The 18,990-nt window shown below is 40.3% G+C and overlaps 1 protein-coding gene across 4 annotated transcripts in view; it reads right to left on the bottom strand.

The window, feature by feature from the left end:
• Positions 1-18,990, bottom strand: part of MAPKAPK3 (MAPK activated protein kinase 3) — an 88,573-nt gene that overhangs the window by 10,013 nt on the left and 59,570 nt on the right. For all 4 annotated transcript variants that reach the window (XM_007430738.4, XM_007430737.4, XM_007430739.4 and 1 more), the window contains exons 3-10: positions 8,873-9,012; positions 5,981-6,045; positions 5,350-5,429; positions 4,881-5,007; positions 4,060-4,135; positions 3,668-3,792; positions 2,142-2,227; positions 304-384 (exon numbers count right to left, since the gene is read on the bottom strand). In XM_007430738.4, the coding sequence (XP_007430800.1) occupies positions 304-384; positions 2,142-2,227; positions 3,668-3,792; positions 4,060-4,135; positions 4,881-5,007; positions 5,350-5,429; positions 5,981-6,045; positions 8,873-9,012 (780 nt within the window). The remainder of the gene's footprint in view (positions 1-303; positions 385-2,141; positions 2,228-3,667; positions 3,793-4,059; positions 4,136-4,880; positions 5,008-5,349; positions 5,430-5,980; positions 6,046-8,872; positions 9,013-18,990) is intronic.

Below are 18,990 nucleotides of genomic sequence, written 5' to 3'. Positions count from 1 at the left end.
TCCCAAAAAGGCACACTAAAGAAAGATTAATGTGAAAATCCTGGCCTTGGCCACTGCAGGCTTTTGCTACTAAATTTTATTTTTTTAAAAATTGCATACCCTGCCACTAAAAGCCTGCTTGTTTCTCTGTGCCTAACTACAGTAATTATCTCAATCAATTATCTGCATATGTTTTAGCAACCATTGTGCAAATAATAATGAGCTGAAGATAGGCTCCTACTACTTAGGGTTATAAATAATCAGAAAGGAAATTATATTCAAACTATCCACAAACAAAGGAACATCTCCACACAGAGAGATTACCTTCACTTCATCCCAGTGATCTTTATCTTCTTGCAGGACTCGGGCAGTGTGAAGAGGGGTTGGTGGCACCACCATGGATTGCTAAGAGAAGCAATCAATAAAGATGATTTCTTATGACAGACTGCTGACACATTAACCATTAACTGTTTTTAAAAAAGAAGTCTTGTTTAAAAACGTACAAACTTGTCTTCTAAGCCACGTGAGAAAGAGAGTGTAGGCGGCTGGATTTTGGGAGACAGTTGTGTTTTCCATAATCATAAAATTGCATAACTTCCATAAGACTATAGCAATTAACTTTCTAAAAACAAGAGTAGAAACTCACATTTGAACTCCTCCCCCCTCCCCCAGCCAAAGGAGGACAAGTCTGGAGCAGCAGGAAAAAGCACAACGCTCAAAACCACATTCTGCATAAAGTAATTTAGTTTTGCCTTCTATCCACCTCAGTATGAAATTCTGCAGCTCTTAACATCAAGGCCGCATTCTCCTTTTTAAATATTTTTATTTATAGGCCACAAAGCTGAATGAGAACTAGAACCAAATGGCAGGAAGTTAACTTTAAAAACAGAAAACTATTGTTAAACCTACACTTACATTTTAGCTTGTAAACTGTGCTTAAAGCCTACAATGAGGTTGACACAACCCTTGAATTAAGGGCTAAACCTGCACTTTTTCTTTATCAACTGACATTCCAATGTCCAAATTAACCAGCTCTGCACTATGACCTTTGTCAGTGTTTTCAAATGTGGTTCAATCTAGATTTCTGGCTCAGGCTAAGGGCAGGTGCTAGAACCAAGTTTCTGTAATAGAGGTGAGAATTCCAAGTCTCTCCAGAACTCTTTATATTAGAAATCTGGAATTTAAAACCTGATACATTCTTAATCATCGCCATTTCAACTCTGGTGACTGGAAAGTAAGCAGGACTTACTTTCTTCTCACACAGATGCTGAACTCATTTCTCTGCTTAAGTCTGAGGCTTTCTTACTGGGACTGAGATCCTTTTTCAGCCTAGCTCCCATTGGGCAGAGAGAAATGACAATTAACTCTCTATTTAATCATTTGCTCGATGTAGCACCTGGTCCCACTAAAGGTTCAAAGTGCTGTCTTGGACTTTGTCCCTTTTAAGAGAAAGAGATCAAGAGACATTTAATTTCTTTAGATTGTTTTTCCTTTGCAAGAATATAAATAAAATTTTATAGCAGCTATTTGAAGTTCATTGACAGATGTGACAATCCAGTACAGAAAATGTTGGTGTCTTCTGCCTGGCAGCATGCAGATGAGAAACTCATAGATTTAGCAGCAGCTTCCTTTCTTCCACTCCAGAGGGGAGTCTAATTCAGGACTCCCAGGGCCTTTTAGTTAGCATCTCCATTAGAAACAGCTCTGGTGTGATTTTCTCAGAGAGCTGCGCTGAAACCTCCCCCTTCTCTATCTTGAGTTTTCCCAGTTCTCTGCCAAAAACTGAGAACGCCCCCAAAGCAGGAGGTTCTCTATTCATATCAATGCTGTATAGCACGATGGTGCCTTGGAGGTCTAATAATAAGTCCTACGTTGATGAGGTAATGTAGCTTTTTATAAGTGAGAGAAAGAGAATGTGTGCACTGCGATGAACACTAAATCTAGCTGAGAGCAGTTGGGTTGGGGGTGTAATGTCCTAGACTGCCACTCACAGAGTTTTTTTCTCTACCCTCCAAGTGTTCCCTCATACTGTGATGGAAAGATTATATTCTTTTATACAGATAGAGCCTTAGATCAATTAGTAATATGCCAAATCTTCATAGCAGGCAGCCTAGTAACCACATAAAGACACAGACAGACCAAAATCATTGTGCAGGACTCACATTAATCCAGGGGTGATTCATAAATTGAGAAATGGTCATTCTCTCTGTTGGATCAGTTTTCAGCAATAGACGAATGAGATGCTTAGCTAGAAAAATAATATATAAACAACTTAAGTAATTAAATCTTGCAAAATTATACAAGAAAAGTATTGTAGAATATCCATGCACCCCAGTCACTTTTTTTCTTCTATCAAATTAGAAGAATGTCTGGCACCTACAATGGTCTATAGAATGACTATATCATATTCATATTCTTATACTTAAGAAGAACTATTTATCTTTTCCAGTTTATATCCGGTCTTTCACCCAGGAGCACAAGACTGTGTACATAGTGATTTCCTCTCTAAGGTTAGCAACCATATGAGGCAAATTATTGGTACCAAATTACCTAGTAAACCTTTGTGGCTTATTATGGATTTGAACCCAGTTCTCCAGCATTCTAGACCAATACCCTAACCACTACAGTATTTTAATTCTACGGGGATGAGACATTTGAAAGAGGAAAAAAAAAAAACATGATGTGGAGCTAGAGAATTCTAGAAACTAAAATCATTAGATCAACCTCCTCCAAGCTAGCATTCTCATCACTCATCTGGTGAATTCTTTATCTCTGGCCCTCCAGATGTTACTGGACTTCAACTTTCATCAGTCTCAGGCAGCATGACCAATATCTGAAAGGCCAGAGATTCCTTGCTCCTGAATAAACCATTTTCCATTGGTCCGGAGGGACATGTCATACACTGTAGCCAATCCTAGGGCAGTTCAGAAATTTTGCCCCCAAAAGATGACTAGATTTTCTAGCCCAGATGAGGCAAAGTTGGCCCCAAGGTGGAAAAAATATTTTAGGATGATGCATTTTTGAGCCACTTACAAATTTTGTACACATATTGCTTCCTGTCTGTATAATATCATTTGTTATATGGAATATGACATCTGGAAGCAGCAATTGTTACTGATATTCTAGTACTAACCTAGAGGTAAGCAAGCTGTGGCATTCCAGATGTTGCTGAGCTCTTAACTCTTAGCATCCCTAGAAAGCATGGGAAATAGTGGTAGTTGCTGGTATTTGTAGGGTAGCAATTTCTGGAATGCCACAGGTTGCCTGTTCCTGAACTAGACAAACATACTGAAGCTAATTACAAAGTAAACAAGATGTTAAGAGGCATACTGGTGATACAACAGAGCATTTGTTAGTTGGAATACATTTTTACTTATTTCTGTACTGGCCCAGCACATTTCTAACCCCTCTCTAATATTAAAGTGAGATTTGAAGAAATGGCAGTTAATTCAATTTGTTTAATCTTCTTGGTTTATGAATCTTATTTTTATAATGTTTATGAGTTAGTTATGTACATTCATAAAATCTGAAAAAAGCACTTATGTTACCCAACTAAACATAACTACATATGTAGTTATGTACATTCATAAAAACATAAAAAGCACTTATGTTACCCAACTAAAAGTTGCAATTTTTAAAACTCACCAGTGATGCAGTTTTATGGGAGACACACACAACATTCATTTACCTTCGTCAGATACTTCTGACCATTCAGGATTTGGAAATCCATACTGCCCCATCCGAATTCTTCTCTTCATTCCTGGGGAGATGGCTTGGCCAGTGTTTGAATAGAATGGCGGGAACCCACACAAACTGCAAAAGAGTGGCACATACAGAAAAACTTCTGCTAACTAGAAAATCACTATATAATCCCTCCCTGGTCCCATGCAGAGCCACAGATGGCTGCTGAATCTTCTGACAGAATGAGTAATAATCCAGTGACTAATTTTTCTTAGGTGTTGCAAAAATGGAATTATCATTGAGGTACTAGTGGTATTAGGAATGGAAATGATTGGGATATCAAGGAGCTAACATATGACATATCAGAGTTCTGTTTTGTTACCTCTACTTTGCACTTACAGAATATACATGATGACGCCAAGAGACCACATATCACAGGATTTGTCATACTTCTCAGGACCAAGTACCTCTGGGGCTAAAGAAGAAAACAAAAGAATTGTGAATGTTAGTTTTTCAAATATTAGTTATACAGCAATAATATTTCTTTATTAAAATAAGTGGTTGCCACTTGAATTTAGCTACTTAAATCTATTTAAAATTATTTAAGTACAGTACTAATTAGCAGTAACAAATACTTTACATAGTTTACTTATGTAAACTACTGTACATGTATGTGTGTGCGTGTAAGGGGAGCGTTAGAAACAGACACCCCCAAGTTTAGGGTCTAGCATTTTATTTCCAGTGCCACCAGCACTTCTCTGATTGTCCATAGTAAATCTGGAACAGTGAGCTATTTTGCTTTGCTTGCATGATCTGAGCTAGTACCATCCTTCTAGCATAATTTGTCAGCTGCTACAAAGGCCATTTTTGGCCTACGAGTCCCATAAAACATCTGAATTTTCACACTGGTATCTCTTGCACAAGGGCATTGCTTGCTGAATTCCAATAGTTACAGTGGAAATTAACTCCTGGCCTGTTTTGACTATGCGCTGGTGGCTTCTTCCTCTTATCCTGGATTGGTGCCTTGGGATGTGATCTCTGACTGCTTTGGACTACACATATACTTTGGTATAGTCACATATATCCATGGTCCTGGAACTCAATTGGCTGGAGCCTGACTTTTTACTTATGACAGTGCAGGATAAGTGTATTTATAAAACTGTAATAATTTCCTGCTTTCCAAATAAATAAATCAGAAGGCAGGAAAAAGCCAAACTTACCTACATAATAAGGAGTATAACAAGGAGTCTGCAATGCATTCTGTACAGTTGTCTCTTTAGCAAACCCAAAATCTGTGAGCTTAAGCACTGAGTCTTTGTCTTTGGATGTATAAAGCAGGTTTTCTGGCTAGGATTGTAACAAAAAAGGAAAATAAAATAAAAGTTAACAAGATAATTTTCTGGTACTAAATCCTTCCAAATTGTTAATGTTTATAATTCTAATTATCAGTACATTGTAACCTTGTGGTGCCAATTTTAAACTGACATTAGGCCTTCTTTGCACCCTATTTAAATGCACTGGCTTTTAAAAGATACTTGGTTTACTGACCAGAAGTATGAGTCTTTGTCCCGTTAAAAATGTGATTCAAGTTGCTCCTCTCAGAGTAGAAATAGACCTATGCAAATCAAAATTTCCCAACTGTTTGCATGTGTTGATTTTTGACATATTCAGAACATATTCAGTTCTCACCTTGACATCTCTATGAGCTATGTTCATCCCATGAAGATGTTGGATGGCTGTTCCAATATCTCTCATTATTTCGGAGGCCTCTAGAAATGTAATTTTACAGAAAGGTCACATTAACATTCTCACTGTCTCTCAGAGTTATACAGTGTTTCTAACTAGCAATTAGCTTGTTTATGTCAGGGGAAAAAATAAAATGACTATGCCATCACCCTTTCTGCTCCTCAGTCCTTTGCTTAAAAGGCAACAATACAATTGACACAAAAATATGGTATGTTGCATACCTGCAATATGCTGAACTTTTTTTTTTTTGGTATGACTAAACAAACACCTCTTGTATATGTTTATTTTGAAATAAACACTTTAGTGTTTGGTGAAGTTTCAACCCATAATGTGACAGCCTCATTATTCAAATTTGGATGGCTTTTTATTAAAAACAACAACTCCCCCGCCCTCTGAAATTCATGTTTCTATGACATTTCAGTGTTTAGAAATAAAAATAATCAGGTCTACCAAAAATTTTGAAAAAGTTACCAATTTTAATTGGATTAGAATTTCTTTAAAATAGTAACAACAAAGAGCTTTCTCAAAATACAAACTTCCAAAAATTTGTTCATAAAAATCTTTAATGTTATACCTTTTTCTGTGAAAGCTTGGTCTCCTCGCTCCTGGATTCGGGTGAAGAGTTCCCCTCCCTCCATGCTGTGAACAAAATGCAGATGATTCAAAATGCAAACACAGAAGGGGGTCTAATTTCAGTAGTTCAGTTTTTATGGGTAATACTATTTTTCTATTTCATATCTGCTATGTGTTTCTTGAACTAATCTTACATAGCAGCCAAAAGCTGTTGTTCTAGCCTTATAGCATACATAAAGATCTTAATCGTTTTGTCATAGATTGCTTAAATGTTTCAAACAGTTCTAAATAATTTGCTTTGCTTGGTTGCTTTTGCAGCTGTTGGACAACCTGTTTCTGATTGATCCAGTTTTCCTGCTTACAAAGAATTAAGGTCCCTGGATAGCTGGAATGTCTTCCACTATAGCCTTTTATAGGCATGTCAAATTACCAAGAGTATTCTCATGATACCATCCAGGAACTACGTTCAGATGGCAAAAGCATTTGGGGGAAGTACTCACAAAGGCTGCTCTACAACTTTCTTCCCTTGAAGCATAAAACAAAGGTAATTCTTCTCAAATTCTGTTCATCAAACTATACCCTAACATACCTGCCCATTCTTTAAAAATACTGCAGGAGAGGGTGGTAGTACAGATCCCCTGACCTACTGCATTGTCCTTTATATGCTTTCCCATCCAATGTACAGGAATGCACAAAGGAAGTCTCTTTACAACAGGAGGAGATGGAGGAGTGTGGCCAAGAAGGTGGCAGAAGAAAATCCTTTTCATGGCTTTTCAACTTTAGAAACAATTGGAAGACCTTAGTTCAGACTACTGTAATACTATGTTTATTTACCCAGTAGTTACATTTTACAAGTAACAACTTATGCCCCTCCAGTACTTGCTAACCATAATTCCCAGAATGTATCTTCGTGGGTTACGATTCCTAGAAGTGCTGGCAATTAAAGTTCAATGTCTGGAGTCCCATAGTTGACTGCCTGTATATTTCATAAATATTTTTAAATATGTTATTTGTCTTCCATGCAGACTACTTAAATCCTACTAACTTTAATAGGATTTTAAATGTTTAGCAGCAAGGCCATTGCTGCAATAAATCACCTGCTTGTGACTGGATGACTGTAAATTGCTGCTCATCCCTACGCCTCCCTGATATATTTGAAAACAAGGAAAACAAATGATCACACAATGAGTTTGAAAGCTTGGTGTTTAATATACATGGAAGCTTTTCAGAGAAAGCTGAATCACTACTATTATTACTTGACCCTACTGGAAATGAGCACAACAGACAGTACTGCAGGATGGCTAAAAGTAATTCCTGTAGTTTTGATGCCATCAGAATTCTGGAAAAAAAACAAAACACAAAACAAAACAGCAACAGCAACAGCAACAGCAACTGGAAGGTAAGAGAGTATTTGAAGAGAAACATAAAATTGGCCCTATATAGGTTCTGCAAAGGAAACTCTTAAGAGCTAAGGAGGAAAAGCATAATCTGAGCAGATACAGATATAGAACTCTTAGAACAAGGATGAACAGAATTTGATTTGCCCCCGTCTCCCACTGATTCTGACTTGACACTGATCTTTTCCTCCACACCAGTCCTTTTCACAGTTAGGATGAATGAGGATAGCTACACATTTCCCTTGAATATACTCCCATCTTCTGCATCCCTTCCAACTTCCGGACAGTCTGCCAGGACAGCCAGATAATTATATCAGCTACATTCGTTTGCTCATCATCTCTCATCATGTCTGTACAAGACTTTTCAAAATTACTTGGCAAGGTCTCTCCCTACAGCATGCAAGAAGTATCAACTGCAGTATATTTTACATTCAAATCAATGTCATATATGTTTCAAACAGAGGAATGTTAGTTTAAGAGAAACTCTCAACAAAGTTATAGTTTCTAATATACTACAGAAAACATTCATGATGCAAGAATAAGAATACAGAATCTGTTCCTAAGAGCATATGTTCTAATGCATATAGCATCAACTTGAATAAAACATTTATAATGCTTGTGGTTTTTACACTTCTGTACAGAAGTTTCCAACACCTTTTCTTACATCTTTTGTGTCTTCACCCAAGGTAAGGAAAATAACCCTTTTCTCAAGCAGCCTTATAGCAACTTGCATTATTCCACAGGGCAACATAGTATAAGGTGCTTCAATAAACCCCATTCTCTCTCACTATGGAGACAACCCTAATTAGCTATCCCAGAAATGTATTAGTTTAAGGGCAATAAATACATCAATTATACTCTAAACAGATCAGATAGAGGAGCTTCCCATAAGATGCTATTATCCTTATCTCTTGTAGGAAGCTTTGCTCAAAACATAAAACTGGCTACTGAGGAAAGTGGGATGATGAACTAGATAGGCTCTCAGTCCAGTCTGCAAAGCAGTTTGATGCCTTTCCACCTCCTACTATATAAGCATGGTTGAGCTCACAGCCATGCAGAGCTGTGGAAAAATAAAAGGGAGCTCTTTGTATAGATGTTTCTACTGCCACTCCAACCACAGACTGGTTTTGATCAATGAGACCATTATCACATTGTGTGTGGGAGGGAGGGATTTAATGCAGTAAGTGGTTCGGAATGGTCTAGATGATCCCTTTCCTATGGCTCAGTTGTCACTCACAGAGACAATGGTAAAAGGCAAAAAAAAAAAAAAAAAAAAATCATATATAGGTATATATACACAATTCTGAACCCAGATCCTTCTTCCAAGATTTTCAGAAACAAACTGTAAGATTTTTTAAAACTCCAAAATGGCTTTGTACACTCTTTCTTGGGAATTATGGATAATTCACCACTGTTTACTATACAAAAGAGACTGTATGACTGAGATCTAATCACTGTCTTCAAGATTCCAAACATAAAACAAGAATGTTGCTTACCATTCCATGATGATTAGAAGGCATCTCTTCCCATGGTGTATATTCTCATAAACATCCAAGATATGGACAATGTGGGGACAGCCTGAAGCTCGCCAATGATGATCTACCTCTTGTCGTGCTTTTGGGCTGTCATACAGGAGCTGTAAAGGGACAGGAAATAGGAGTAACAATTAAGCTGACTTTTTTGCTTGCTGTCTAAATTTGCTGTCCTTAAAACTCTAATGGAAATGAACACTGTCAAACCTAAGAGCTCATTCAGTTGGAGAACTGCAAAAGAGGACTTCCACTACTCCTAATTCCCCCCCGCCCAAATTATAGGCACCAGATTAGGCAGCTGCTCTATTCTTGGAAACAAGGAGTTTTTAAAACAATTCCCTTAGTATGCTGGAATGAAATAATCTTAAACTGTTGGTCTTAGCCTATTGCTCTTCCAAATTAAAGCTAAATATTATTTTGAGACCACTTATCCCCTCCCAATTTGAAGTACATACTGAAAGGGTTGAGTTAATGGTCAGTATATATATGTCATAGCATGTCATGGCAAAAAAAGATTATAGGCCATGCTTGTAATATTAAGAGTGGCAGAAATATGGGGTTTATTTTCTTTCTCTTCCCCTTACACAAAAATAACCATCAATTATGCATACATTCTAGCTCCAAAATAGAAGGTTTACAAGTAATAGCAATGAAGAGTGGGGCCAGAGAGAATATTAGGATTTACTTATGTTTGAAGCAACTTATAGCTTGAATGGAGTTTTGCGTCTCTGACAATGTTAAAAAAAGGTTTGCTTCTCTTCCTCTCTATCTTAGTCAGCATAATACCTGGCAGTTGCTAAGTGCATTCCAGTGTCTTACTGGAAGGCTGGAGGTCTGGGATTGGGAGGAACTGGGGACCCTGGGGGGTTTAGGGCGGGTTATACCATTCAGGTGGTGAGGGGGGAGGGGATGTTACAATGGGAGTCAGGGCCGCTCTCAGGGAAGACACCCCTGGTATTTGTTACCAGGGGTGTGTTCTGGCCCTCTGGACTCAGACCCAGGCCCTGGACAGCAGACCCACCAAGGCCTTGGGTTTCGGCTGCTGCTTAACGCCAGGTCAGTTAACAACAAGGTCAGCCCCCTAATATGTGATCTGATCAATGAGGAGCAGGCCGACCTGGCGTGTATCTCCAAGACCTGGCTGGGCCCTGAAGGGGGGGTGCCCCTTTTGGAAATGTGCCCAGCCAGGTTCACAGTTTGGTACCAGCTGAGACCCCAGGGGAGGGGAGGAGGGGTAGCGGTTGTCATCTGGGAATCTCTGCTGGCCTTCAGGGGTGATGTTCCACAAGTGGCTGGTTGTGAGACCCTGTTCCTGAAGTTGGGCTTACGAGAACAGTTGGGATTGTGTTGCTGTGCCAGCCTCCCTGCTGCATAGCAACCTCCCTGCCTGAGCTGCTGGAGGCTGCTATGGGGTTGGTGGTGGAGTTCCCCAGACTTATGGTCCTGGGAGACTTCAACCTGCCATCCCTAGAGTGTGCCTCAGAGGTGGCTCAGGAGTTCATGGCCACCATGGCAGCCATGGGCCTGTCCCAGATTATCTGAGGAACCGCCTCGCCCCGGTTATTTCAGCCCGCCCCACTCGGTCCAGCAGAAGGGGCAGGTTGCAGACCCCACCGGTCAAGGAATTTCGATTGGTGGGGTCTAGGCAGAGGGCCTTTTCTGCTGTGGCTCCTGCCCTATGGAACATCTTGCCTCCCAAGGTCCGGTGTGCCCCCTCCCTCGTGGCCTTCAGGAAAGGGATTAAATCCTGGCTCTGCCAGAAGGCCTGGGGGCCGGATGGGGGCTTGCATCTGTGGAGATGGCTGGTGGGATGATGGGTTTGGCTCCCTCCCCCAGCATCTTGAAGGTTTTAGGGCTAAAATTTATAGTGGGGTTTTAGGACATTTTTAATGTATGTTTCTATTTTAATTATTTATGGATTTTAGCCATTGTTGGAGGGATTGGTGTTTTTTCCTTTTTTGTTATTGTGAGCCTCCCAGAGTCACCCGTTGGGGGAGATGGGCGGCATACAAGTTTATTAATAAATAAATAAAATAAATTTGTGACCCGACTTGGGACAGTGGCCTCACACCAGACTTGGTTTTCTTGTCAGAGCAGCGGCAACGTGATCTGAAGGAGGAATTACATCTGTCCCCCTTGTCATGGTCAGATCATGCCCTCAGGTGGCCCTGAGATTCTCCTACATTACTCTCCCTCCATAGGGAGGCCGGACCTATTCAACTGGTCCACCCATGGTGACTGATGGACCCAACTGTATTCCAAAGGGAGCTGTGGAGGCCTCGGCCACTGCCTGGAATAGGAAAGTGGCCGAGGCCTTGGACAGGATCGTGCCTGTGCGAATTCTCCTAACCCATTGAGACCGACAGTCCCTGTGGTTCAGGGAGGAGTTGAGGGTCTTGAAAAGGATTAAGAGATGTCCAGAGCACCACTGGAGGAAAACGAGGACTGAACACGACCAAACACAAGCTAGAGCCATGACTGAAACCTACCTTGTGGTGGTACAGTGGGGCAAAAAAGTATTTAGTCAGCCACCAATTGTGCAAGTTCTCCCACTTAAAAAGTTGAGAGAGGCCTGTAATTTTCATCATAGGTATACCTCAACTATGAGAGACAAAATGGGGAAAAAAATCCAGAAAATCACATTGTCTGATTTTTAAAGAATTTATTTGCAAATCATGGTGGAAAATAAGTATTTGGTCAATATCAAAAGTTCATCTCAATACTTTGTTACATATCCTTTGTTGGCAATGACAGAGGTCAAACGTTTTCTGTAAGTCTTCACAAGGTTTTCACACACTGTTGCTGGTATTTTGGCCCATTCCTCCATGGAGATCTCCTCTAGAGCAGTGATGTTTTGGGGCTGTTGCTGGGCAACACGGACTTTCAACTCCCTCCAAAGGTTTTCTATGGGGTTGAGATCTGGAGACTGGCTAGGCCACTCCAGGACCTTGACATGCTTCTTACGAAGCCACTCCTTCGTTGCCCGGGTGGTGTGTTTGGGATCTCTGTCATGCTGAAAGACCCAGCCACGTTTCATCTTCAATGCCCTTGCTGATGGAAGGAGGTGTTCACTCAAAATCTCACGATACATGGCCCCATTCATTCTTTCCTTTACACGGATCAGTCGTCCTGGTCCCTTTGCAGAAAAACAGCCCCAAAGCATGATGTTTCCACCCCCATGCTTCACAGTAGGTATGGTGTTCTTTGGATGCAACTCAGCATTCTCTTTCCTCCAAACACGACGAGTTGAGTTTAGACCAAAACATTCTACTTTGGTTTCATCTGACCATATGACATTCTCCCAATCCTCTTCTGGATCATCCAAATGCTCTCTAGCAAACTTCAGACGGGCCCGGACATGTACTGGCTTAAGCAGGGGGACACGTCTGGCACTGCAGGATTTGAGTCCCTGGCGGCGTAGTGTGTTACTGATGGTAGCCTTTGTTACTTTGGTCCCAGCTCTCTGCAGGTCATTCACTAGGTCCTCCCGTGTGGTTCTGGGATTTTTGCTCACCGTTCTTGTGATCATTTTGACCCCACAGGGTGAGATCTTGCATGAAGCCCCAGATCAAGGGAGATTATCAGTGGTCTTGTATGTCTTCCATTTTCTAATTATTGCTCCCACAGTTGATTTCTTCACACCAAGCTGCTTGCCTATTGCAGATTCAGTCTTCCCAGCCTGGTGCAGGTCTACAATTTTGTTTCTGGTGTCCTTCAACAGCTCTTTGGTCTTGGCCATAGTGGAGTTTGGAGTGTGACTGTTTGAGGTTGTGGACAGGTGTCTTTTATACAGATAACAAGGTCAAACAGGTGCCATTACTACAGGTAACAAGTGGAGGACAGAGGAACCTCTTAAAGAAGTAGTTACAGGTCTGTGAGAGCCAGACATCTTGCTTGTTTGTAGGTGACCAAAGACTTATTTTCCACCATGATTTGCAAATCAATTCTTTAAAAATCAGACAATGTGATTTTCTGGATTTTTTTCCCCATTTTGTCTCTCATAGTTGAGGTATACCTATGATGAAAATTACAGGCCTCTCTCATCTTTTTAAGTGGGAGAACTTGCACAATTGGTGGCTGACTAAATACTTTTTTGCCCCACTGTAAGAGCAGTGAAACAGCAACATTTCTCCACTCTTATTGCATCCACAGAATGCCACCCAGTGGCCTTGTTTAAGATCACCCAATCCCTTTAGGGAAAGGGGGGCTCAGGGGCCATTTATAGGGCCGTGCATTTTGGGCATCTGGTGGATAGAATTGCTTGCATCTGGTGACAGTTGGATACCAAGCATGCAGCATGGTCTATAGAGATGCCCAGGGTACGGACTTACCCTATTATCTGAGAACAGTTTGATCCTGTTGAACCCAAGGAAGTGGACAGGGTCCTCTGAACGGTCAGTGCCACTGCTTGCCAACTAGATCCATGTCCCTCCTGGCTGGTTAAGGCTTCTCAGGAGATTATATGTGGATGGGTCCAGGTGATGGTTAATTCATCCTTGAGGGAAGGAGTGTTTCCAGCTGCCTTTAAGGAGGCACTAGTGCATCCCCTCCTCAAGAAGCCATCACTGGATCCCACCATACTGGACAATTTTTGTCCAGTTTCCCATCTCCCCTTTTTAGGGAAGGTGGTTGAGAAGGTGGTGGCGTTGCAGCTCCAGAGGATCCTGGAGGAAACGGATAATCTGGACCCCTTCCAGTCAGGTTTCAGGCCTGGATTTGGGACAGAAACAGCATTGGTCGGACTCATGGATGATCTCTGGTGGGAGCGGGATGGGGGTAGTGCATCCATCCTTGCTCTTCTTGACTCTCAGGGGCTTTCAATACCATTGATCATGGTATCCTTTTGGGTTGACTTAAGGAGTTGGGAGTGGGTGGCAAAGTTTTGTGCTGGTTCTCTTCCTTCCGCCAAGGTCGATCCCAATCAGTGTTGATTGGGAGCAAGAGATCCAGCCCACGACCCCTCCATTGTGGGGGTGCTGTAGGGCATGGGACAGGTTGATGTAATGGGGATGAGACAGTCTCTCAGACTCTCTGCTCCTTTTTAACATCTACATGAAACCACTGGGTGAGATCATCCGCCATCATGGGATGAGCTATCATCAATATGTAGATGATACCAAGTTATACATCTCCATCGTGGGTGAGGTGAGTGATGCTGTGACCACCCTTCTGCAGTGCCTGGAGACTGTGGGGGTCTGGATGGGGAACAACAGGCTTCAGCTGAACCCTGGTAAGACAAAGTGGCTGTGGATTGGAGGCCCCTCTGTATCTGAGAATTTACCACCTTTGGTTTTGGATGAGGTGGCACTGCCCCAGACAGACCCGGTGTGTAATCTGGGGGTCCTCCTGGACTCACAACTCCTGCTCGAGGAGCAGGTGGCAGTAATGGCCAGTAGGACCTTTGTCCATCTTCGTGTGGTATGCCAGTTACACCCCTTCTTGGATCAGGAGGCTCTCCGGTCACTCATGCCCTGGTCATCTCTTGGCTACCCTTGAAGAGTATCTGGAAGCTACAGCTGGTTCATAATGCAGCTGCATGGATATTAGGTGCCCCTAAGATGGCACATGTAACACCTCTGCTGCGGAGCTGCATTGGGTGCCAGTCTGCTCCTGGGTCCAATTCAAGGTGTTGGTTATCACTTTTAAAGCCTACATGGCATGGGTCCAGGTTACCTGAGGGACTGTCTCATCCCCATTACATCAACCTGTCCCACCCAGTCAGGCAGAGGGGGAATCAGCGAGACAGTGTCGGCTGGCAGGGCCAGGAGAGCCTTCTCTGCCGTTGCCCCTACCCTTTGGAATATTCTCCCCCCAGAGGTGCTGCAGGCCCCTACCCTCCCGGCTTTCCAAAAAGGATCAAAGACCTAGCTCTGCCACTGTGCATGGGGTGATATGGGCTCCAACCGTCCTTGGAGGTGGTTAGTGCCCTAACAACGCTCCCTTGAATTATTTGGGAACTTTCCATTTTTCTTGAAAGCTATTTATTATGATGATTGTTTTATATTGTATTTTAATGAATTTTATCTCTGCTGTAAACTGCCCAGAGTCGTTTCAATGAGATGGGCGGTGACAAATTTGATAATAAAATAAAAATAAAATCTTTAAGTAAACAAGGGTTGTAAAATACACACTGACTGTATGAATACGCTTCCTGAATAGTAATTCAACCTCATATTTTCTGAGGGTCACTGCCTTCATTCTGATACTTTAGTCCCTAATATAAGCTACAACAACTTTATTTTTAAGCATCCATAAACTTGCCATGAGAAAAATTATTTACATCGATCATCACAAGATATAATTTGTAGATGTTGGCAGGGGGAGGGGGATGTAATGAGAGACACAGAGAAAACCACAAGAGAGATTTCTGATTGTGGTGGGACATAATGGCAATAAATAAAATAATCTGTCTTACTGTGCCCTAAATGGGAAGAAGAGGAAAAAAGCTATCTATAGAATCTGCACGAAAGCTTGGGAGACTATTATTCTCCCTTGCCCACCCAGACTTTGCATAATCTTCAGATTTGCAGCTTTCATTTTAAACAGGAAGATGGTTCTAGTCTTTCTACAAGTTAATACATAAGTCTGCAGCTATTAATTTTCTTTTTTGTTTTATGAGAAAGGCCTGTTCCTAATTCTCAGTGTTTTAAAGAGAATGACTTTTAATTAGGGGGAAAAGTCCTAACAGAAAATGACAGAAGTACCTGTAAAACATTCCAGGATTTTAGTGTAGCTGTGTCTGTAGTTGTAGATATGTTTACCCTATAACAAAAGACTGAAGCAAAAATAGAATCGGCAAACTCTTTGTCACTTAGTAAGCATGGAACCTATCAAATAGTAGGTGGATATATTGTAGGAAAAAGATGATAGGCCTGCTTGTTTCGTATGCCCAGAGATGTAACACCACACTTAACATGTTCAAGAATTATATAAAGGTTATTGCAATGTAACCACCACCACCCCACACACCAGAAATACTATAAATAGTAGCAATTGTTTCACGATCTTTTTCTTTTCTTTTTTACAATAATCACATGTATTTTCCTATGCATGTTTATTTGGAAGAAGCTTCTAAAGTGTTCAGTCAGGTTTATTCTACAGTAACTACATATAAGCTTGCAGCCTTACTCCCATAAGAAGTAGCGTAGTTTTAGAGTTAAAAAAAAAAAAATCTCATCTTTGGTAAAACCAAACAAGGAAAACTAATCTATTCCTAATAAATATGAAGCAACTGGGATTCTGTTTATCTTTCAAAAGAGCAGACTTTTTTCTGAGGAAGATGAACATAAAAATGTTCTGGCACAGCTCAAAGATTTATTTAAGGTGCTTAAGTTTTTTTCTTGTTAGTTTTTGTTCTAATGCTAACAGGTACCATGTTATTGCTTGGACAAGTGTATAGTATTTTTGCTTTTATTGGCCCAAAGAAGGGAGGTGTTTCTTATAACCTTTTCTATAAGAAAGCACAGACCTGATTCCATATAGATTTTTAAAAGTGCTTTACCAAGCACTTTTACGAGTATCAATCCACTCAGTTGCATTTCCAAGGAGCTGACAGATCACATATGTGCTGTAGAATTCTGGCATTTTAAAGCTTGCATTTCAAAGCCACTGTGAACATAATTTTGAACTAGGATATCTCAAATTCTTACACTTGGCATGTATAATAGCTAGATAATCATCCTTTTATAACTAGATGTACCTACTATAATATTTAGGCAACCTTCTTATAGACATAAACGTATTTCTATTACTGCTAGGCAGAATATTAAGTAGTTCAACAGAATTCAATCAAGAATTTTTATGATGCCACTGATGGTCTGGGATATGCAAGATTGGGTGGGAGTGCTAACATTCTCCAAGTTAGTCTAAATAAATTGATCTTGAAATAAAATGAAAAGATATACTGTGTTGAATAGGTAGAATATGAGAGGCAACAGCATAAAGCATTTTTACTCTGAAATATATATTTAAAATATTATTAGTGCTGAGAACTGCAACATCCAGAGAACTGCAATATTCTAAGGCTAATAATTTTCCACTCCACATGGTATTTTGGAATGTGCAAATATAGGCCAATTTTATTGGGAATTTGCAGAGGACAAGTTCTTTAACCATAAATATAAAAAAAATTAATAATCTAAAGCATTATATTAAATCTTCTTTTCATTAATTATTGAAAAAATAACTTATTCAAGAAAGTCCTTTTCCTCTGTTCCTTAGAAAGCTGTAGGACTTAGACAATTTGTGGTGAATCTTAAAGCTGAAATAGGGGTGGAGGGTGGGAGGAAGCGTTCTTGACCTTTTTCCTCCACTGATTTCTTTTAACAATTCTCCCCACCTCTAGTTTAGTAGCATCATTCAAATGTCCAGAAAAGAAAGATACTATGCCTTATACCTTAATGGCCAAGCAGGAATCAGATACTCTTCACTTGCCAATTCTATCTTGATATCCTAATACAAAAGCTACAGCCATGGAAAGAAGCAAAATCACTGGAAAAGATAAACAGTACTCCATTTTGGTTTTTCCACATTGGTTTCTGAAAGGCCTGGATTTCTATGACAATAGAAATCACCCAGGGTCACTTGTTGAGATGGGTGGCCATATAAATCAAATAAATAAATAAAATTGGATGCATAAACCTAGATGAGGATTGGAATGTAGTTCCACTGGGAGCTGACAGTCTTCACTGACAATTATGCAGGTTTAAGAGTTTTCCATTAGGAGAAAAGAAAAGTTTGTCACCTCCTTTAACAGCATCCCCAGGCTGGACGTCACTGTGAGCACTGAGCAATAGGGAGGCCAGGTTTCCAAGATAGGAAAACTGATTTTTCTATTCTAAATCAGCCTCTTCTCTTTCCTCAATTAAACTGCATCAGCAAACTCCTATTTTCTCCCTCTCTTTGCTCACTCAGTGCAAATCTCAGTGCAACCTCACAATAATTTCTTCTTTGGGGTTTAAAAGTCTGCTTATCACGGGACTGAACAGCCCACACACAAAAATCCTTCTATATATTTTTCCTACTTTTAAAAATGGTGCTTAGGGGGTTGCTGACCATTATTAACAATGGTTTCATCCTCTCTGTCACAGTGCATTATCCTGGATTTTTCTCATGTTGTACTAATTCCTGAACCACTGCCTCTGTTTCATCTCCTGGCCGAGGTGCTGCTTACATGTGGCAAAGAATTGTTTGGTATGATAGGATGGTGATAGCTACCTAAAGACAAGGAGCTACAAAGCCAGAGAGATGTTCAGATTTTCTAGGAAGCCCTTGATTTCAACAAAATCACATTGCTGAGAACAAATTAATTACTAATAACACATTGTAGAAATTATATAAAACTTAAAAGCCAAAGAACATTTCAGAAACTAAAGGTAATTATAGCAGTACTCCAGCTCCCATTTAAACTTGCTTATATATCCAACTCATTTATATTTATACAACTGGTAGTTAAAATCCAGACATTTAATCCATTTATATGTATCAAGGAAGTTCTCTGAAAGACATCAGACATAATCTGAAAGACATCAGTGATGACACTGCAAATGATTACTTTTATTGATTGGTTGGAGTTACATCATTTAGGAGGAGGTCAAGTTGGTATATTTACACACACACACTTATATATACATACATACACACACACACACATATATATGTGCATGTATGTATGTATGTATAAGTATATATAAGTGTGTTTGTGTGTGTGTGTATATTCCACAACAGTATCCCTGTGAGTTAAGCTGACAGTGAATGACTGGACAAAGTCACTCACAATTAACCTCTGTAGCTTTGGATGGACGTGGATATGAGTCTCCCCACTCCCAGCACAATGCCTAACCACACTGCCTCTTTTATTTATTAAATGGATGGATAAATGCAAGGAAGCAAACAACTCCAACTAAATCAAGTTACTTTTTCATAATACAGGCTAATTCAACTGGCAAATTCAGGGTAACTGAGCAGCTGAGTAGAATCTGGAGAGCTAGAGGTATAATTTTCAGATCAATAAGTAGTAAGTATGGAGAATCTGTGGCTTCAAATTGTTAGGAAATATTATTATTTTATTATATTCTGCCCCT

The sequence above is a fragment of the Python bivittatus genome, unplaced genomic scaffold (assembly GCF_059951505.1).
Source record: "Python bivittatus isolate LINGU-HERP-01145 unplaced genomic scaffold, Pbiv_v1 ctg000080_np1212, whole genome shotgun sequence".
Lineage (NCBI taxonomy): Eukaryota > Metazoa > Chordata > Lepidosauria > Squamata > Pythonidae > Python > Python bivittatus.
This window is presented reverse-complemented; position numbering and strand designations above follow the sequence as displayed.